At 43.4% G+C, this 16499-nt stretch overlaps 1 protein-coding gene and 1 long non-coding RNA gene across 2 annotated transcripts; one reads left to right on the top strand and one right to left on the bottom strand.

Moving 5' to 3' along the window:
* Positions 1 to 1521: 1521 nt before the first annotated feature.
* On the bottom strand, positions 1522 to 16187 carry IHO1 (interactor of HORMAD1 1). The gene is made up of 4 exons (XM_066327080.1): positions 15923 to 16187; positions 14379 to 14572; positions 4627 to 4741; positions 1522 to 3856 (listed from the first exon to the last, which is right to left on the bottom strand). The coding sequence occupies exons 1-4, from the start codon at positions 16064 to 16066 to the stop codon at positions 2537 to 2539; spliced, it is 1773 nt and encodes a 590-aa protein (XP_066183177.1). The 5' UTR covers positions 16067 to 16187; the 3' UTR covers positions 1522 to 2536.
* On the top strand, positions 7713 to 11893 carry LOC136365893 (uncharacterized). The gene is made up of 3 exons (XR_010744435.1): positions 7713 to 8027; positions 9165 to 10268; positions 11836 to 11893. It is a non-coding gene; the product is annotated as an uncharacterized lncRNA (long non-coding RNA).
* Positions 16188 to 16499: the final 312 nt, after the last annotated feature.

Below are 16499 nucleotides of genomic sequence, written 5' to 3'. Positions count from 1 at the left end.
CCACCTCCACATCCTCTGTGCTGTCAGAGGGTTCCTCCTCTGCCAAGTGACTCACAGGCAGGTGAAATGCTGAGCGCCCTGCTCTATGCTGCTGCAGCGGCCACCTGCCTGCTGCCTTCACAGCTGGAGATGCTGGCTGCAGGATGTAGCCAGTTCTCTCAACCCTTGTGCCCATTGCCACCTGGCTTTTGGTCACTGTTCTCCCCCTTTCTCCTGGGTTCTCCCCCAAGAAAGCTCCAAAACTCCAGTTTCAGAGAAAATTGCCCCAGTTAAATGCCCTCAGACAGACTGGAACTCAAGTTTGCTTTTTTTTCTGACTACTGTGTGTGTTTTATGGTTCTGCCTTGTGCCCTCCACAGTTCTTGGCTGTGCTGCAGGAGGAACCACCCTGGCACCTTTCCTAGTTGAAGGGGGGACAAGACCCCCACAAACGCTGGTACTGGCAGTTCCATGGAGGCAAAGGTCAGGAGAAACCACACATTCCTGAGGTATGGCTGATCCAGCAAGGAGCCTGTGACAATGAGCTGCGGGTACGGGCTGGGAGGCAGGACCAGCTCCACCAGGGTGCAAGCAGAGTGTCTGGGAAATCTGCTGCCACACAGCGTGCATGCTTCAATTTTTTGTCCAGCAAGGCTGAGAGAGGAGCTGCCATCATCACAGCCATATTGGGACAAATGCTCTTGTTGGCAGCTAAAACCCTGGAAGAGAGCCTGGGTGGGAATAAGCAGGAGAACAGTGGGGGCCAGGGTGGCACCCGGGGCTTCATCTCATTCACCAGAGAAGTTATCTCATGCAAGGGGAGGCATTGCTCCTGGTCTTGCTGTTACACGTCCATCTCCAGGGATTTTGTTTTGCACTGTGTTCCAGTGTGTGCATGTGGCAAGGAGCTGCAGGAATCCCAAGGGCAGCCCTGCACTGAACCCCACAGCACTGATGCTCCATCTCATGGAGCCAGTCCCTGCTCTTCCTCTTCACAGGGGCTTGCAGCAGACACCTCCAGAGGTCTTTCCAAGCTCAGCCATGTGCTGCCGAGCACCCTGCATCCAGACCAGGGGCTGCACAGAGACCTGCACCCGTCCTTGCCAATCCCAAAGTGCACAGAGTGGCAAGCCCACCAAACAGGTTTTGCCCAGCAAAGGCCGTGCTGGGGCTGCTGGGGAGGTGCATACACAAGGACAACGTGGAACAAACAGCCACTCCTGCTGGCAGCCATCACCAACCCCCTCCGCTGACAGGGGGCTCCCAAGACTCTGGGGGCTCCCCATATCTGACTACCTCCCCACCCCCACTTCTCCTTGTTAATTAACATCACTGGACCAATGTCAAGCCAGAAGGGTGAAGGTTTCCATCTTTAAACGCCAGAGAGGAGCTAAAAAAGAATTCTCCCAAGTCCACAATATAGAGGAGTCAAACAGCTGAAGAGCAGCTGCCTGTCATCCTGCCTCTCCCAAAAAAACCAACATAGAGACACTGGGCTTTGGTGAAGATGAGTTTATTAAAGCCAGGAAAAAAAAAGAAAAGAAGAAAGAAAAAAAAAAAAAAAAAAAAAAAAAAAAGAATTCCAGCCATTTCCCTTGGGATGACAAAGCTGGATAATTTGAATTTGTGGCAATATAGTTTTGTCAACACCAAAATGTTTCTTTTGCTGGTAACATTTCAGATCAAAAATCAAACATGACACAAACACCCCAAGCAGTGGGAGCTGCCCACAGTCACAGCTGGGTACCCTGAGAAGAGTTGCTCTGTGGGAATTGGGACTGTGCAACATTTCATCTGCTGGATCTGCCTGTCCTGTCTGTGTTCTCTGAGGGCCGCTGCCCTTGGAAAGGATATATTGGAGCATTCCTTAATCAGCCAAGAGATACAAATGAGAAATAAAGTAGAAACAAAATAACTTTGTGGAATCTCTGAAACCGAGGAATTTCAGCCCATGAGAAGAGATACAATAGTGGACAAATCTGAGACGCTGGGGTTTGGCTTTCCTCGGTTAAACTTGTCCCCACACGAAGTTCACAAACAACTCCTGAGACAAGTCTGAACCCGATTGAAATCAACCAGAACAACACTACTCTACTAAAACCCTGAACTTTTATAGAACAAACTGACAGGTACTACGAGCGAGAAACAGAGTGAAGCCTCTGGCCACAGAGATAGCATTATATCGATCTAGCTGAGGAGTTTCCAGGAGATCTAAGTGCCAAATCTGACTAAGCTGTCTGTTCTGCCAGCCCTCTCCTCCCTGGGAATGTCAGGTACTTCGCTGTTATGTAAATGCTATGGTAACTCAAGCCCATGGAATCTCTGCTGGGAGCAAGGAAGTAAAGCAAAATACAGATCCTTTCATCTTTCCAAGCCAGGGGAGAGCCCTGCTTAGACCCTGCATAGTCCCTTACAATATCTCAAACTGGGCAATAGCACTTTCAAGCATCCAGGCCTGAGTCTTGCTTCTGACTAAGTAGGTAACACATCTAGAGGAATAAACTGCAACTGAAATGGTCATCCTGCACTAAGGGCTCCGAGCACGAAACAAACCCCTTCAATCAGAAGAATCACCATCAAACAGTAAAGAGCAACAGTCTGTGTTCTGCTGAGCCAGCAGATTGTTGACAGGATGAGATTTCATGGTGCTTGAGGGGGTTTGGAGTCTGAAGCAGCTCATTTGCTTTACACCTGTTGTGCTGCATAGGGAAAGTACATGCTCCTCGGGAGAGGAATCCAAGAGATACCTCTTTACACTGGAAACATTAATTGATTTTTTAGTTTCAATACTTCTGTTTCTTCTGCTTGCAAGTTGTTGCAGGCTTTTATCAGAGTGTGGCACTGGTGGGAAACTCTTCGTAAGCCCCAGCTGAGCACTGCTGAGGATCTGCTGATGGGGAGCTGCAAAACCCAGGTCAGAGTTTTCTGAATTGAGATCAACCAAATATCTGGGAAAGGAATTTTTTCTGGAGCTCTCCAAGTCAATAATCCCACTTGCCTTCCTCTGCTTCAGCCCACTGTCAGCACATCCAGAGTGCTCGCCTTTCCTCTTAGTGGAGTAGGTTTTCTTTCTCCCTATTTCTTTTTTCCAGGGCATCCTTCCTGGACTCTGTTTTGTTTTGTTCCCTACAGCTGCTTTCTCCACTTCGTGGTCTGTGGGCCAGTTGCTGTGTCTTTGCCCAGGTGTAGCTTTCTGTGCAGAATGGTGGAAAACTTGAGGCTGCTGCTGCTGTGATGGTGTCAAGGGTTTAAACCCGCGAGTGCCTCTCCTGAACGCCTTCCTCAGTGGGGTTGGTAGAGGCACTTCCAGTGGTACAGGACAGTGTTTCTTCTGACTACTCCCCAAAAAGTGTCTACCAGCCCAGCACATGCAAGGATGGGCAGCACAGCTCTGTGTAGCCAAGCTGTGCTCTTGCAAAAAGGTGTTTGCTCTACCACAGGCTGCTGTAGTAATAGGGCTGGCTTTGTCTCCTGAGGCTGGGTTTAGGTCACCTTTAGATGCGCCACTTCCAGTGGCCTGGTTCCTTCCAGGAGAGTCTCCGTGTTGCTGCCCCACTGTCACACAGGGGAAATGAGACCAGCCTGAGCAGCTGCAAACTCCCCTGCCTGGGCAGCATGGCCTGTGCAGGTGCTCCTCACTGAGGACACAGTGTTGGTACAGCTCAGGGGAGGTCTGGGAAGACTTATCTGTCATGTGAGGGGGTGGGCTGGCACTAGACAAAAGTGTGTGCTGCTCAGCTGAGGTATTACATAGCTTCAGGAAGCCAAATTCTTTACATGCTTTCAGGAACTGGTCATTCAGCTGGGCTGGCAGTGACTCCAAACTCTCTTTCAGCAGCTGGATACTGGATTTCACATCCAAAATCTCTGCATCTTTCTGGGGAAGCAGAAAGCAAAGCAGAAGCAGTAATAAACACACAAAAAGGCACAATAGTAAGAAAGTTTTAGGTACTATGTGTTTGGTATTGACCCAAAGATTAGCAATTTATATCTTCTTGTGTAATAGATATCCTCAAAGTGTCTCACAAAGGTGAGAGGTTTGACATTGGAGCATCTCCCAACCCACTGTGTGATCCCTGTCCTAGGAGCATTGCCTTCTCACATGCTGGTGTGATACATCCTTGCCAAATGCAATTCCTGCAGCAGGGCCTTTGGAGAAACCACAACTGATCAGGAGGTCTCTGACAGCTCATTCTTGTGTCTCTCACATCCACCTGCTTTCTTTTCACGTCTTTTTTCCTCTCTCTGGGACACACCTGGCTGAAGGGACAAGGTGCTGCACTTCTGTGAGATGCTCTCCCCTCACAGGCATGCACTGCACCATCTCCTTCAGCAAAGGCATGTGTCAGGTGAGGAAGCAGTGAGTGCTCCATCACAGCCTGCCACAACAAGGCACTGTTGGCTTCTTCTCTTCTGACCAGGGCTTCATCAGAGCTTACAGCACTGTTAGCTAGCACTTGGGTAAGCCTCTGTCAGTATCTGGCCTAGAATTAGCATTTTTATATATCTTTTCCCTTTCATTATAACAGGAGCAGTCTGCTTTATAATCCACCATTTGAAGGCAATTTAATACTCAGTCAGTATTTTGAAGAAGCAGGAGAAATTCCAAATGAGGATTCAGAATAAAAGATTAATTTTTTCACTTACGGCTGCAAGTCTCCTCTCCATCTCCAGCAGTGCCTGCTCCACTTGGCTTTTATCTGTCAAAGCTTTCAGCATCAAGCTGTAGTGACTTTTAAGAACATCTTCCACTAAATGGGGAAATCAATAAAAACCACATTTGGTCTTTCATTTGTAGATGTGAATAAACTACTATCAGTACTATTGCTATTTCCTGCATGGCTTGGTGTGAATCACCACATGATTCTCCTGCTGTGATCTCCCCAAACCCTGAGCAGTGATCAGTGGGGTGGATTTTTAATGCAAGGCACTTGAAATTTACAAGACACTGCACATAGGCCAAACCTCATTTACTGCCCTCTCTTAATGTGGCAGCTAGAGAAGAGAGGCTGTGGAAAGCTGCAGAATTTGGTAGGCAGGGAAGGCTGAGGCTTGATTGTCTGCCAGGGGCACAACAGGCATGGCCAAGGCAGGGGGACCCAAGTACAGGTGAGCCACCCCTGTATAAACAACACTTTCATGCAGCCAGGTGATGGTAAATGGGGCTTGAACAGGATGGAGGTGTAAGAGGTTAATGGCTAAGAAGTGCAACCACCGAAACTGTATAAAAAATGCACAGAAGGCTGAAAATTGAAGGAAAATTCCTGGAGGGAATAGAGGCAAATTATGAAGGAGTGTGCAAAATAGTGGAATTTCCATTTGCTGGTCACAGGAAGAGACGGAGTCAGAAACCACCTGAACCAGGCAGCTGTGCACAGCACTTGGTAGTGGGGGCTCCAGCAGAGTCCTGTGGAGGAACAGGCTCCCTGGGAGGGTTTTAAATTGGAGAAGACACTCTTGGCTTCAGTCAGTCTTGTTGAAAAACTGATAAAACCCCAGAGATTTTTGTTATATGATTGGATAAGAACATAACTCCCTCCATACAGCTTCAATTACTCTCATAGGAATGACTGCTGTGCCTAATACATTACAGGGTGGGAACACAGTTGGCAGTGTGTGCATAAAAATGAAAAATCTTTAGCAATCTAACGGAAGTCTACTTAAGACAGAGAGAAAGAGCTGAAAAAGAGAGGGGAGAAAGTGCTAAACATGTCTGGATTTTCCTGTGAAGGGTGCAGGAAGGAGAGTTCAGATGGTGTGGAACGTTGGCTGGTTGGCATAAAACAGCATCCAAAGAACTCTTGCTAAAGTAAAGCACTGCCAAACCACTGGGCCAGGATAACTGAAACCCTGGAGTGCTGGAGCACTGCATACCTGAGAAAAATCAGAATAAAGCCTACATTTCAACAAGTTGCTACAAGAGCTCTGCAATTAATGAATCTTCTTTTGCTACAGATCCAAGGCGTTTGATTGACTTTGGTGTCAGAGGAGCTGAGAGCCCAACTGAAGCTGTTCCTGCTCACCAGTGTTTATCTCAGCTCCTTGGTGAGCACCTCTTGCCCCACAGTGCTGTGCTCACAGGCTGCAGAGCTGCAGGGCGCTGGGGATCCCTTCTCCTCCCGCTCAGCTATTTTCATTAAGCTTCCAGGGACTTAATTATCTCATTGAGCTGTGCTCTTCTGTGAAACTGTAGATGGAACCGGTTAAAGAGCTAAAAACTATTAGAGAGCGGCAGGCAGAAAGTGATTGTATAGGCTTTGCTTCTGTGAAAAAACAGAGATATTTTAAAACATTGAGAATTAAGATAGGGAAAAAAAATCTGAGCAATTATGGGCTTAGTAATTTGCTCTCCCATGGTGCAAGGTTTTAGAACATACTTTGAGGAGAAAAGTACCCAAAGATATGGAGAGAAGTGGAATAAAAACAAAATTTTATAAAAGGTGAATTATGATTTTAATGCACTAAGACAAGGCAAGTGACTTCTTTGACAAAGACAACACAGTGGTCTTTCTGTAGATTCAAAGAAAGCTTTTGAGTGGAAATTGTCACATAATATTAAAAAAAGGCAAAAAAAAAAAAAAAGGGGGGGGAACTTAAGAAATAAGCCTCAGCTAAAGTGTAAACATCAGCTCTTGGGCTGAGTGGCATGAGGAAACAAGGCAGCTCTGAAAAGTGCTCATTAAGGCCTTCACATGAGCCCAACAGGCTTAAAATCTGCTGTAGTCACCTGTGTGCTAAAGCCAAAGGACATTCGGTTAATTAGCAAGTGACACAAGAATGCAAATGCCAGCACCAGAGGCTACAGGTGAGACAGGGCAGTGTGGTGCATGGCAGTGCACCAGCTCTGGCTGACAAAACTCCTATGCACCCCAGGATGTCTGGAAGCCCTCACCTTCCCAGCTGTCTATGTGCAAGGAAAGAAAGAGACTGAACTAACACACGGGCAGAGAAAAGCTACAAGTTAATTAAGTACTTACATGGTAATCTCCTCTTATGAAAGAAGATTGAAAGTGTTTGTCTCATTCAGCCACGCAAAGCAGAGGTGTGGGGTGGCACAGGGCTGGAGGTGTTGCTCAGGGATGAATACAGAAAATGGCATCTTCTGGCACAAGGAATCCCCTGTGTCCAGATATGTTTTTAACTTTGCCTTCTCTGAAGGAGCCCTGCTTGGGCACAGTGCACACAGCTGTTATTTGGGAGAAGGAATCTTGCAGTTGCCTCATGCATGCATCATCCTCACACACATTGAATTAAAGCCACCTCCGAGAATTGAGCTCGAGGGGAATTTCTCCATTATTTCAGGACGCATATCACCACATGCCTTTGCCTTGTTTCTGTAGGAGCTTGGCTGATTTCTGAGGATTATCTGCACATATTTGAAAAAATATGCTGTTGCAGACAATTTGGTTCTTGTTTTTAATCTTTTACTGTTTTGCTCTGACAGATTTAGACTGTTTTCAAAACCTAGAAATCCATAACTTGCAGAATGGGTTTATAACGGGGGAGTGAATGTTTGAGTGGGCCTTTTAGACTTTTCATATCCCTGGTTAGACACAAAGGCTACCTGCAATCTGAGAGCAGGTTTTTGAGGAGCCTGCCAACCTACAAAGAGAAGGAAAGCAGTAGTGACTAAGGGAAGAAATCCTTTCATGTCACTTTATCACCTTCCATGTCTACATAGTGAAGATACAGGAAGGGCAGCATCTGCAAGCTCACCTTGCTGCTCTTCTCCATATGGTTAATTTTAGCTCAGAATTATTTTTAAAACTTTCTGGTTTCCCTAGTCTGTCTATTCTCCTTATTTAACATAGTATCCTCAGTCTAAAAATAGTCTTGCATCCACAGGGCTTATGATCTGCACATACATTTGACTCAGCACAGCATGCTGCCGGCAAGCAACCAGCAGCCAGCCTTTTGAAAGTGTTTCGTTTGTACGTGGAGGAGTGTTCTGCTGAAAACCCTCTCAGTACAGAGGAGGGGCACTCCCCTTCCCTCCCTGCTTCCATACCCAGAGGAGTGTTCAGACTTGTCAAACACTAATAAACAAGGTAAAAATAATTGTTAATAAAAGCTTACAATAAAACAGGCCTTGAGATGACCAAATTAGATCAGATCAAGGGCCCTGTTAACTCAAGTCTCTTGTCTTTGAATATGATCATGAAGGGCTGCTTCAGAGGTTTTCTTCAAATAAACCCTTCAGCAGATAGTTATTGAATAACTTGATCACAGGCAGAAAATCTTTACTCAGTTAATGGGTGACTTATGCACAGGCTTGTGCCTCTCTTGACGTAATTTAAATAAAACAGTTTTTTACAATCTGAAAATGGCTGTGTTTTGATTTGCTGTACCCTTGCATTTGAATGCTACTGTTTACAATAATAACATTTAGAATATGAAATCTGGCATGAGATAAAAGGCTGAAGGACCTCAGGGTAGGGCTGCCACCCTGTGCTGGAGAGAGTTCCCTGCAAATCAGCCTCTACCCAGGGGCAGCTGCACTCTCAGCAGCTGAAAACTACTGCCTGAGCAGTCAAGAGAGGGAGCACCAGCCTCCCAGCCTAGGAATATTAAACGGCAACTGCTTCTGATGTCTCTCTGTCATCATCTATGCAGCTTATCCTGAGATTGGTACTAACAGCAAAGAGGCTTTAACTAAGACTTTGGAAGGAAGTTGGTTTTCCCACCCCCAGATTCAGTAGGGGAAATTGGAGGTGCTAAAAACCTGGTGAGACACGGGCAGGGAAGATAGCTCTGGAGCTCAGCAGAGCACTGCATGTTCTCCCTGGGCAGCCATGGAGCTGTGCCAGAGGGCAAGACAGCTGGGCTGTCATGGCTGCATCCTGCTCAGATATACTCTGAGCACTCAGCTGGCAGGTTTGTGCTGGCTTAGCCTGGGTCCCATTCTACAAGACATCAGATAGCACCTGAGCTGGTGGACTGTGGGATGAGCTGCCCCTGATCTCACCCTCTGCTCCAGCACACAGTGCTCTAAGCCTTGAACTGTGACAATGAGGGATTTCAGCATCTACTGGGACATCCACACCTCCTCTCACCATCCATGCTGAGGTGTTTTGGAGTCTGGTTAAGTCCCTCAGCTCAACGGCTTTGTCAGTCACTGCATGGCTATTTAGCAGCTATATAGAGGAAACATTTTTAAATCAGTTTCAAACTTTTTGCCTTTTCAGTCCATACAGGACATAAGGGAGTCTGAATTTGGTGTCCCAGTCTGGACCATACCGTTCAATGTAAACAAGCTCAAATCCCATCATTTTAAACACAGCCATTTCCCCTGGAAACTTTGCCAGCAGCTGCTGGGCCTGGGGAGTATGGAAGCAAGTCCTGTTTGAAAACTGCTCACTGGGCACTGGATCTCATCAGTGAACTGCATCGCCTCATACCTCTGTGACAGATTGCACATCACTTTGTCTCCCTCGATGTCAGTGCATCAGAGGATTGCCTGTGGCACGCTGAGGATGCTGCTCATGTGCACTGCAGACAAGGTGTTGTGGAGGATTCAGCTGTTCTGAACTATCATGTCTTGAATTACCCGACACCAGAAGAGCAAAGCAACACAGAGAGGGCTGAGTGGTGAAAATCGGCATTTGTATAAAAAAATAGAAGTTTTTGATAGAAGTGAGGGCATGTAAATTACAGTGTGAAAAATATGAAAAGAAATGATCTACAGGAGTGGAAACTAGAAGGAAAGAGCAAATGATGAGTGGGCAAGCCAAGCAGAGAAACTGTATGTATATAAGGTGGAAGAACTGAGGCCACAGGGTCTGTCTGCCTCTTTACATCCCCATGCACTGCACACTAAGATGTGAGCCAGGCACAGAGCACCTGTGCCTCTGTGGAAGCTGCTCAGCCAAACCTTGTCTCATCTCCAGTGCCAGACACAGCTCTATCCACTGTGTGCAAGCACATATGGACATCCAAAAGAGAACATTTTGAAAAAACCCTTCTGCACAGACCATGCCAGCCCAACAGCATTTGGAAATGCTTTGGAAATACATTTAGAGAAATATTTCCTGTTTTGTTCTTGCCTGCTGGCTATGAAGACTATGCCAAATATGCTTGCTACCCACTGCTAAAAATGCAACCTGTGATACTAGTCATAAGCTTTTAATGAAGACAGTCTTAATTTCAAGTCCCACCTTTCTTTGCTTTTCAAAACTGTCGGAATGTCCTGCTGCAATATTTTTCTTCATCTTCTGCATTCCTCTCCTACCTGTGAAATCCTCCACTGCCAATGATTTAAAATGTCTCTGCCATGCCACCCATATGCCAAGGTACTGTATTCACTGCATTCACTGGCATTCAGAACTTTATTAGCTCTGAATTTAGCTCTTTATCACCTGAGCTTTGGAATTTTATACCAATTTTTAAGGGAATTGCGTCTTTTCAAGGCACAAGCTTAGATATCTATTAGTGGGAACTTAATTATCCATCACTGTGATGTCAGTCAAATGACAGTGTTTATCTGCAATTAACCAGTGATAGATGAACCTCCCAGAAATATAAAAAGAACAACATTGTGCAGCATGTGATGATTTTCATTATATATTCAACATTCTGCAGCATGATGCATTACAGAAAGTGCCAATTTTTCTTTTCAATTGCTTTGAAAATCTAGCAGCATGCACCTCTGGGAGGCTTCTCATTTTATTCAAGGCACATTCATTTAAAATGGATATGGAGAGGAAACAGGACAGCTGAGTAAATGGTATGGAATGAAGAGGGGGAGTCATGAACAATAGATTTGATTTTCAGTGCCATGACAACAATTTCTGTACATGAGGTATGCGAAATTAGGCAAAGTCCTGCTGCAGAGTGGACAAGCTGAGGCACTGAAGTAATTAGGAGATGGGAAAATGTATAATAGGGAATTTGCTGTGCTGGCCAAAGCAGACAGATCCTTGTTTACATTAGGGTCCCACCAAGAGCACTTGCCAAGCATAGCAAAGGAGTATTCTTAGTACAATGAGATTGGTGTTTCAAATGTACAGCTTATCATGGCCTCCAGCATAATGCATCAGATTCCACTCTTTTTGCCTGAGAGGGCTCTGTTGATTTAAAAGCTATCTGTCAAAGATGTGCTTTATGGAAGCCAGATTTTGCCACACAGTGAATACTATTATGTTCTTGTGAAGGTCTGCTGCCTTCATCTCACAAGATACAACTCACTTCATGCTTCTTGTGTATATTGAAAATGGCCTCTTGTTCTCGTACAGAGCAAAGCAAGCTCTGTGCAGTCCTGACAGGGTGTTGATAAAGCATCACGCCAGCATTAAAAATTAATGTACTCTCAAAGGTTCAGATCTAAGCTAAATTAGAAACAATTTCTTGAAGCATTTTCCCCCAGTAAAGATTTCTGTGATCAGCCACTTCAGAGACAGAGTTGTTCAAAAGTATTTTACATTATTAGCCTTTCTGAAGGTCACCCTTTTATCATGGCAATGGTGTGTGCTTCACTGTGTGTTTCTCATTCAAGAAATGAGCAGTACTAGTTTTGCTTACATCCAAAACTTAATCACTTCAAGCACAGGGGAGCAGTGGAAGACTTCAAACTAACATATGAAAATCTGAGAAAGCCCTAAAAACTGAAACTGGATACTCAGGATATAAATATCTAAGTTATTTTTACTGTGTATTCCATTAGTACTCCAGATAGTCTAAAAATGATTGTACTCCAGGCAAAACACAAAAACAGAGGTGTGCTTTTCTATTTGAGCACAGTGTCTAACCATGCAACACCGAAGTACAAGAGAGCAGAGAAAGGGGAAAAATGAGAGAGTAGGAACAGAAAAACTGACAAATCCATACCATGGATAAGTCTTATTTTCTCTCCTCCCTTAGGAAGAGCAGCTGCGAGTGGCATGACTTCCCCAGCTCACCCCAGCCTCCAGACAACACGCTGACATTTGGCAGTTTGACTGTGCCCTCTGCTGTTAACAGGAACACAGGAAGAACTTACGTATCTTGGGAAGGTTTTCTAAGCAAGCCAAACTGGATTCGAGTTTGGAACAAAACTTTTCTTCAAACTTCTGGAAGCACACTTGCTGCTGCAAAAACAAAGGTAAATGGGAAAATAAACCATTGCCCTTTCTTTGTTTACAAAATCACAGCCCCACATGCCACAGAACAATGACTGCAACTCATGGAATGGAACAGCCTGAAAATGGTTGTTTATCTGTCATTTGAAACAATTTGTTCAGCTGTTGGTTGCAACCCCAAAGAAGATCTGGGATGGCTCAAAAAGCTCATGAAATCTGAACAGATTTCAAAAAAGAGACATTGATCTATAAAATAGGATTAATAATAACTAATAAAATTAATTATAGAAGTGTTGGGGGAGAGACTTTCACCTTCAGCCACAAAGGCAATGGTATATGCAAAAAAACCTTACAATTGTTGGTTTAAAGTATTTGAGTGCTTAAGACATACAATGCAATATTTTAGATATCAGCATAGTAAAAGAGAAAGTGAACACTGAATGGTCTGTAGTATTTCTAACTCTTCATTATTTTACATTCTGAATTTGAAGTAACTTACCTCTTGAAGCTTGTCATTGATGCTGGAAATAAAGGAGCTTAGGACTTCACTGAAGTGGAAAAAAAAAAACCAAGTATGAACTAGAAATGTAAGTCACTGAAGTGTACAAAAATTGGAAAGATCACTGTAAAAAATGAGACAGGAAACCCTGCAAGACATAGTGTAGTATGAAACGTCAGCATGGAAATATGATTACTTCAGGGGGCATAACCCTTTGAAGTCACCTCAGTGGTTTTAAGAAAACATGGACTCAGCAACGTAAAGTAAGAAAAAAACACATATACACTCATGCCCACATGTGTCATATAAATGAAGTGATGGAGCTTTTACCCTCAGATTTTTGACCTCTCTCTCAGATTTTTAGTTCCCACTTACACAACTGGGCATTAGCTGCTGGGGTGTGGTCACCATGTTATTTTATCTGCCCCGGAAGGACCCAGCCTATGCAGTGACCTGCCAGTTGCTGTGATACACGGGTATTGTGTTTGGACTAAATAACTGCGGGAAAAACATGGGAAAAGCTTCAGCATCAACCAAGCCCAGGCCAGGAAGAACAAATACTGCAAATCCTTTTCTCCTGAGATTATGCCTGTGGTTTCTGTTATCTGTCCTTCTAAGTTGAGCAAGCATATCAGGAACCAGGCTATATTCATGATTAACCTGCCACACCAAAATGCATGGATGGTTGCTAGGCAAAGTGATAGCCTTTTCTTCTCTGAAGATTCAGGTCATTTTAAGTCAATCATTAGAGTGATCTAAATTACAGCAGCCAAAAATATGCAGAGGCCAGGTAGAATCTAGTTATCAAATTAGGCAGTGCTTCTGAAATCTCTCTAGCCTTATGGAAAGGAAGATACTAATTTTCTTAGTCAAACTTGCGGGGGATACAAATTGATAAATTATACACTTATCATTGCAAAGATAACATAGTTATTTCTAAAAACAGGCTCCTAAGCCGGGAGCAAGCCTGGAGTGTAGGAAGGAGCTTTAAAAAGCATTTAAAGAAAAAATAAAGAATAATTATGAGTGATGCCTAAACATTTAAAATTGTTTTCTCATTTCATTACAAAAATCTTCCTCTAATAGGCAATAGAAAATAAAATTTTGTCTTATCAGAAACGTAGTACCCATTGAAAAGGCAAGAGAGATACACAGCCAGATTTGATCAAAGGCTTTTAATAAAAACACACTTCACTTTGGATATTATGTTACAAAATGTACAGTGCTAAGAATTATTTATAGGTGCACTGAGGAGTTTGCCATTTTTCATTTTTGAGCTTCAAATTGCTCGCTTGCTCCTTAACGTCCTTCAGGACCTACAGGTACGTGTAATTCTTGACATCTGACAAGGAGCAGATGTAAATTACATTAGCAAATGACACTTGTCTGTTACCAAAAAAACAATACATTTTATTTCTTGTATGGAAAAAAAATTCTAGAGATATGTGCAGGTTTATAAAGAAATAATCTGCACACAAGTGTGTTTGGCAATCACCTCATCTGGTCCAAATGTAAAAGCCATCCTCAGAGTCCCTTTTATCAGTCCCCATATAGCATATAAAATTTTGAGAAATAAGGATTTTAACAGAGGATCAATACAGAATAAAGAAACAATGATAGCTAGTAAAGAAAGACATAAGTGAGTTCAGGTTAGAGTTTTGCTGTTCTGTGGGGCTTACAACTGAATATGTTACATAAATTGCAAATAAGCCCCATTCTCTTACCTTGTGACTCTTTCCAATTAGAAATTATTTAAAACCTGAAAATACTTTTCTTGGAGAAATATGCAGCTATGTCATGTATGATTTGTAAGAGGGGAAGAAGGAGCTGCAGGGAGTGATAACCACCAGAACAGAAAAAAGTTCCAATGGATGTCAACATACCGGTCATATTTGTCCTTTATTTTGTTTTTATTCTCTTCAAAATTTTCCAAGACACTTTTCACTCTTACTGCACCAAAATTGAGAGAACCCTTTTCTCTTGTTTCTTCATCAAATAACTGTGGTTTTGTCTGGTATTTGGTAAAAATACTAGGCTCACTCTGTGACACAAAGAGAAGAAAAAAGTTGAGGTAAAAAAAGATCAGAACATTAATTAGATGAAACCATTTGTTTATCCAGTGCTTTTCAGACAGACATCACAGTGATTGGACATGACAGATTAGATTAGAAGATTAAGAATGAATTTAGTGAGATTATGTCTCATATAGTGTGCCTAGTTAGATCAACTCCCTGTGGAACTGAGACCCAGCTCAAATTCCTCCAGACACAGGTTTTTCTCTCATCCTGAGGATTTTCATTTTGCTACAATTATAAAGTGTGAAGGTTTTTTTCCCTTCTATGTTCAAGACAGAGACTATAAATACATTTCAGTGTTCCTGGAATTGTGGAAAAGTTCAAGTTGTCAGTAGAATCTCTGTACAGGAATCTTAAAAACAACTCCTATTGAATTTCCTGGTGGATGACATCATTTTGCTGCCAACTAGCAACATCGACAGACTGTAGATGAGTTTTTCACATGCTTCAATACACATTTTAGAACAAGAAATTTAATATTGATATGAAAGCTTCATTCTACAGAATTTCCAGACACTCTGTGACCAAAATGGAAATGCCTCTTCCTTAAAACATAAGAAAATGCAAATTCCATTTTTTTTTTTTCATGAAAAATGAATTTCCTGTTTTGTGTCTGATGAAAACTGCTCCTAACAAGATGCATAGTACAGCAGATAGCATCTGGAACTGAAGGACAGCCTGGGGCTTCCAAGCTGGCACCACTGCTCTTCCCTAATCTTTGGTCTAGGTGTTTTTATTCAGATCTGGTTCTCTCTGTTAGCAGTGCAGGAACTATTTTAGTAGAGGCTGGTAACATCAGAAACCATGAGCTGTAGGAGGAACATTGTCAGCATAGAAACTCTTCATCCCTATCCAAAATCATCCAAGCATCTACCATAACAACAATGCAGCAAGGTCATTGTCAGTACAGGGAAGCAAACACTGAGTAGCTCTGTCATTCTTCCAGAAAGCTAAGGCAGTGAAATACATCATTTTTGAAAGAAAAATAGGTGCAATATTCTAACTTGACTAAGTAGGTGGTCTAAAGACATTAGCTTGAGAATAATTTCATATTATTTCAGTACCGTATAAAATGTGATTGAAGAAAATAATAACTATCTCAACAATCATTTATAGCAATCTATTATAAATACCATGTTCATCTGACCAGGCTGCTACTTTATCTTGTCACAGTAAGTATATGTATGTAGGAAGAAGAGAACTTGATTTCAGCAGTTACTGACATTTGCAAATGTTACCACCTGATTTCAGCATTTTCCATTAATTTTAAACGGTGGCTGTATGCCAGTACAGGGCTGACTGAGAGTGAGACTCACATCCTGGGAATTCTGCTGTCCCGGCTGTGTGCCCAGCTCCAGCGGGGCCGCTGCCGACTGCACATTCTCTGGGCAGAACTGGGAGCCAAAGAGCAGCTGAGAATCGCTCAGACTCGAGTAGTCACTGGCAGTGCTGCTCCTCATGGCAAACTTATTAGGCCTGAAATGGTGCAGAGAGGTTTGTGAATGAGTCTGGAGCAATTAAAAACCAAACAAAATTCCCTACATGGCCTGCTGGAACTGCTTGATCATGGCCCATGCCAACACGCTAATTTTTACTCTCTGCTTGGAAGGTGTTGTTCCTATAATAGCACAAGGTTGACTTACAAGATAAACCAGACAGGTTATCTTAAACTAGCACATCCACACGAAGTGTGGTAGTTTCACATTCACCTTATAGGAGTGCAGGTGTTTCTCTAGCATGTTCAGCAGACAGAAGACCAAAGCCATGACTGGGCATCTAATGCAGCTCATCCTACCTGCCTTGTCAATTAGTCTTAGTTAAAGAGACACCTTGGGCTCCTACCAAGTGCTGGGTCTCTCCCTTTCAGCTACTCTGGGTAACAATTTCTATTGT

This window comes from Sylvia atricapilla, chromosome 11, assembly GCF_009819655.1.
Source record: "Sylvia atricapilla isolate bSylAtr1 chromosome 11, bSylAtr1.pri, whole genome shotgun sequence".
In the NCBI taxonomy this organism is placed as follows: Eukaryota; Metazoa; Chordata; class Aves; order Passeriformes; family Sylviidae; genus Sylvia; species Sylvia atricapilla.
Note: the sequence above shows the minus strand (reverse complement) of the source record. Positions and strands in the feature narration are given on the sequence as shown.

Excerpts from the sequence above, each read along its gene's own strand:
- IHO1 (XM_066327080.1), bottom strand. The coding sequence starts at position 16,066 with ATGAGGAGCAGCACTGCCAGTGACTACTCGAGTCTGAGCGATTCTCAG. Across the intron at positions 14,573-15,922 it reads GACAGCAGAATTCCCAGGAT|AGTGAGCCTAGTATTTTTAC; the intron begins GTGAGTCTCACT and ends TTTGTGTCACAG. Across the intron at positions 4,742-14,378 it reads TGGAACTTTTTTCTGTTCTG|TCCCCATTTAGTGGAAGATG; the intron begins GTGGTTATCACT and ends TTTTTATTGATT.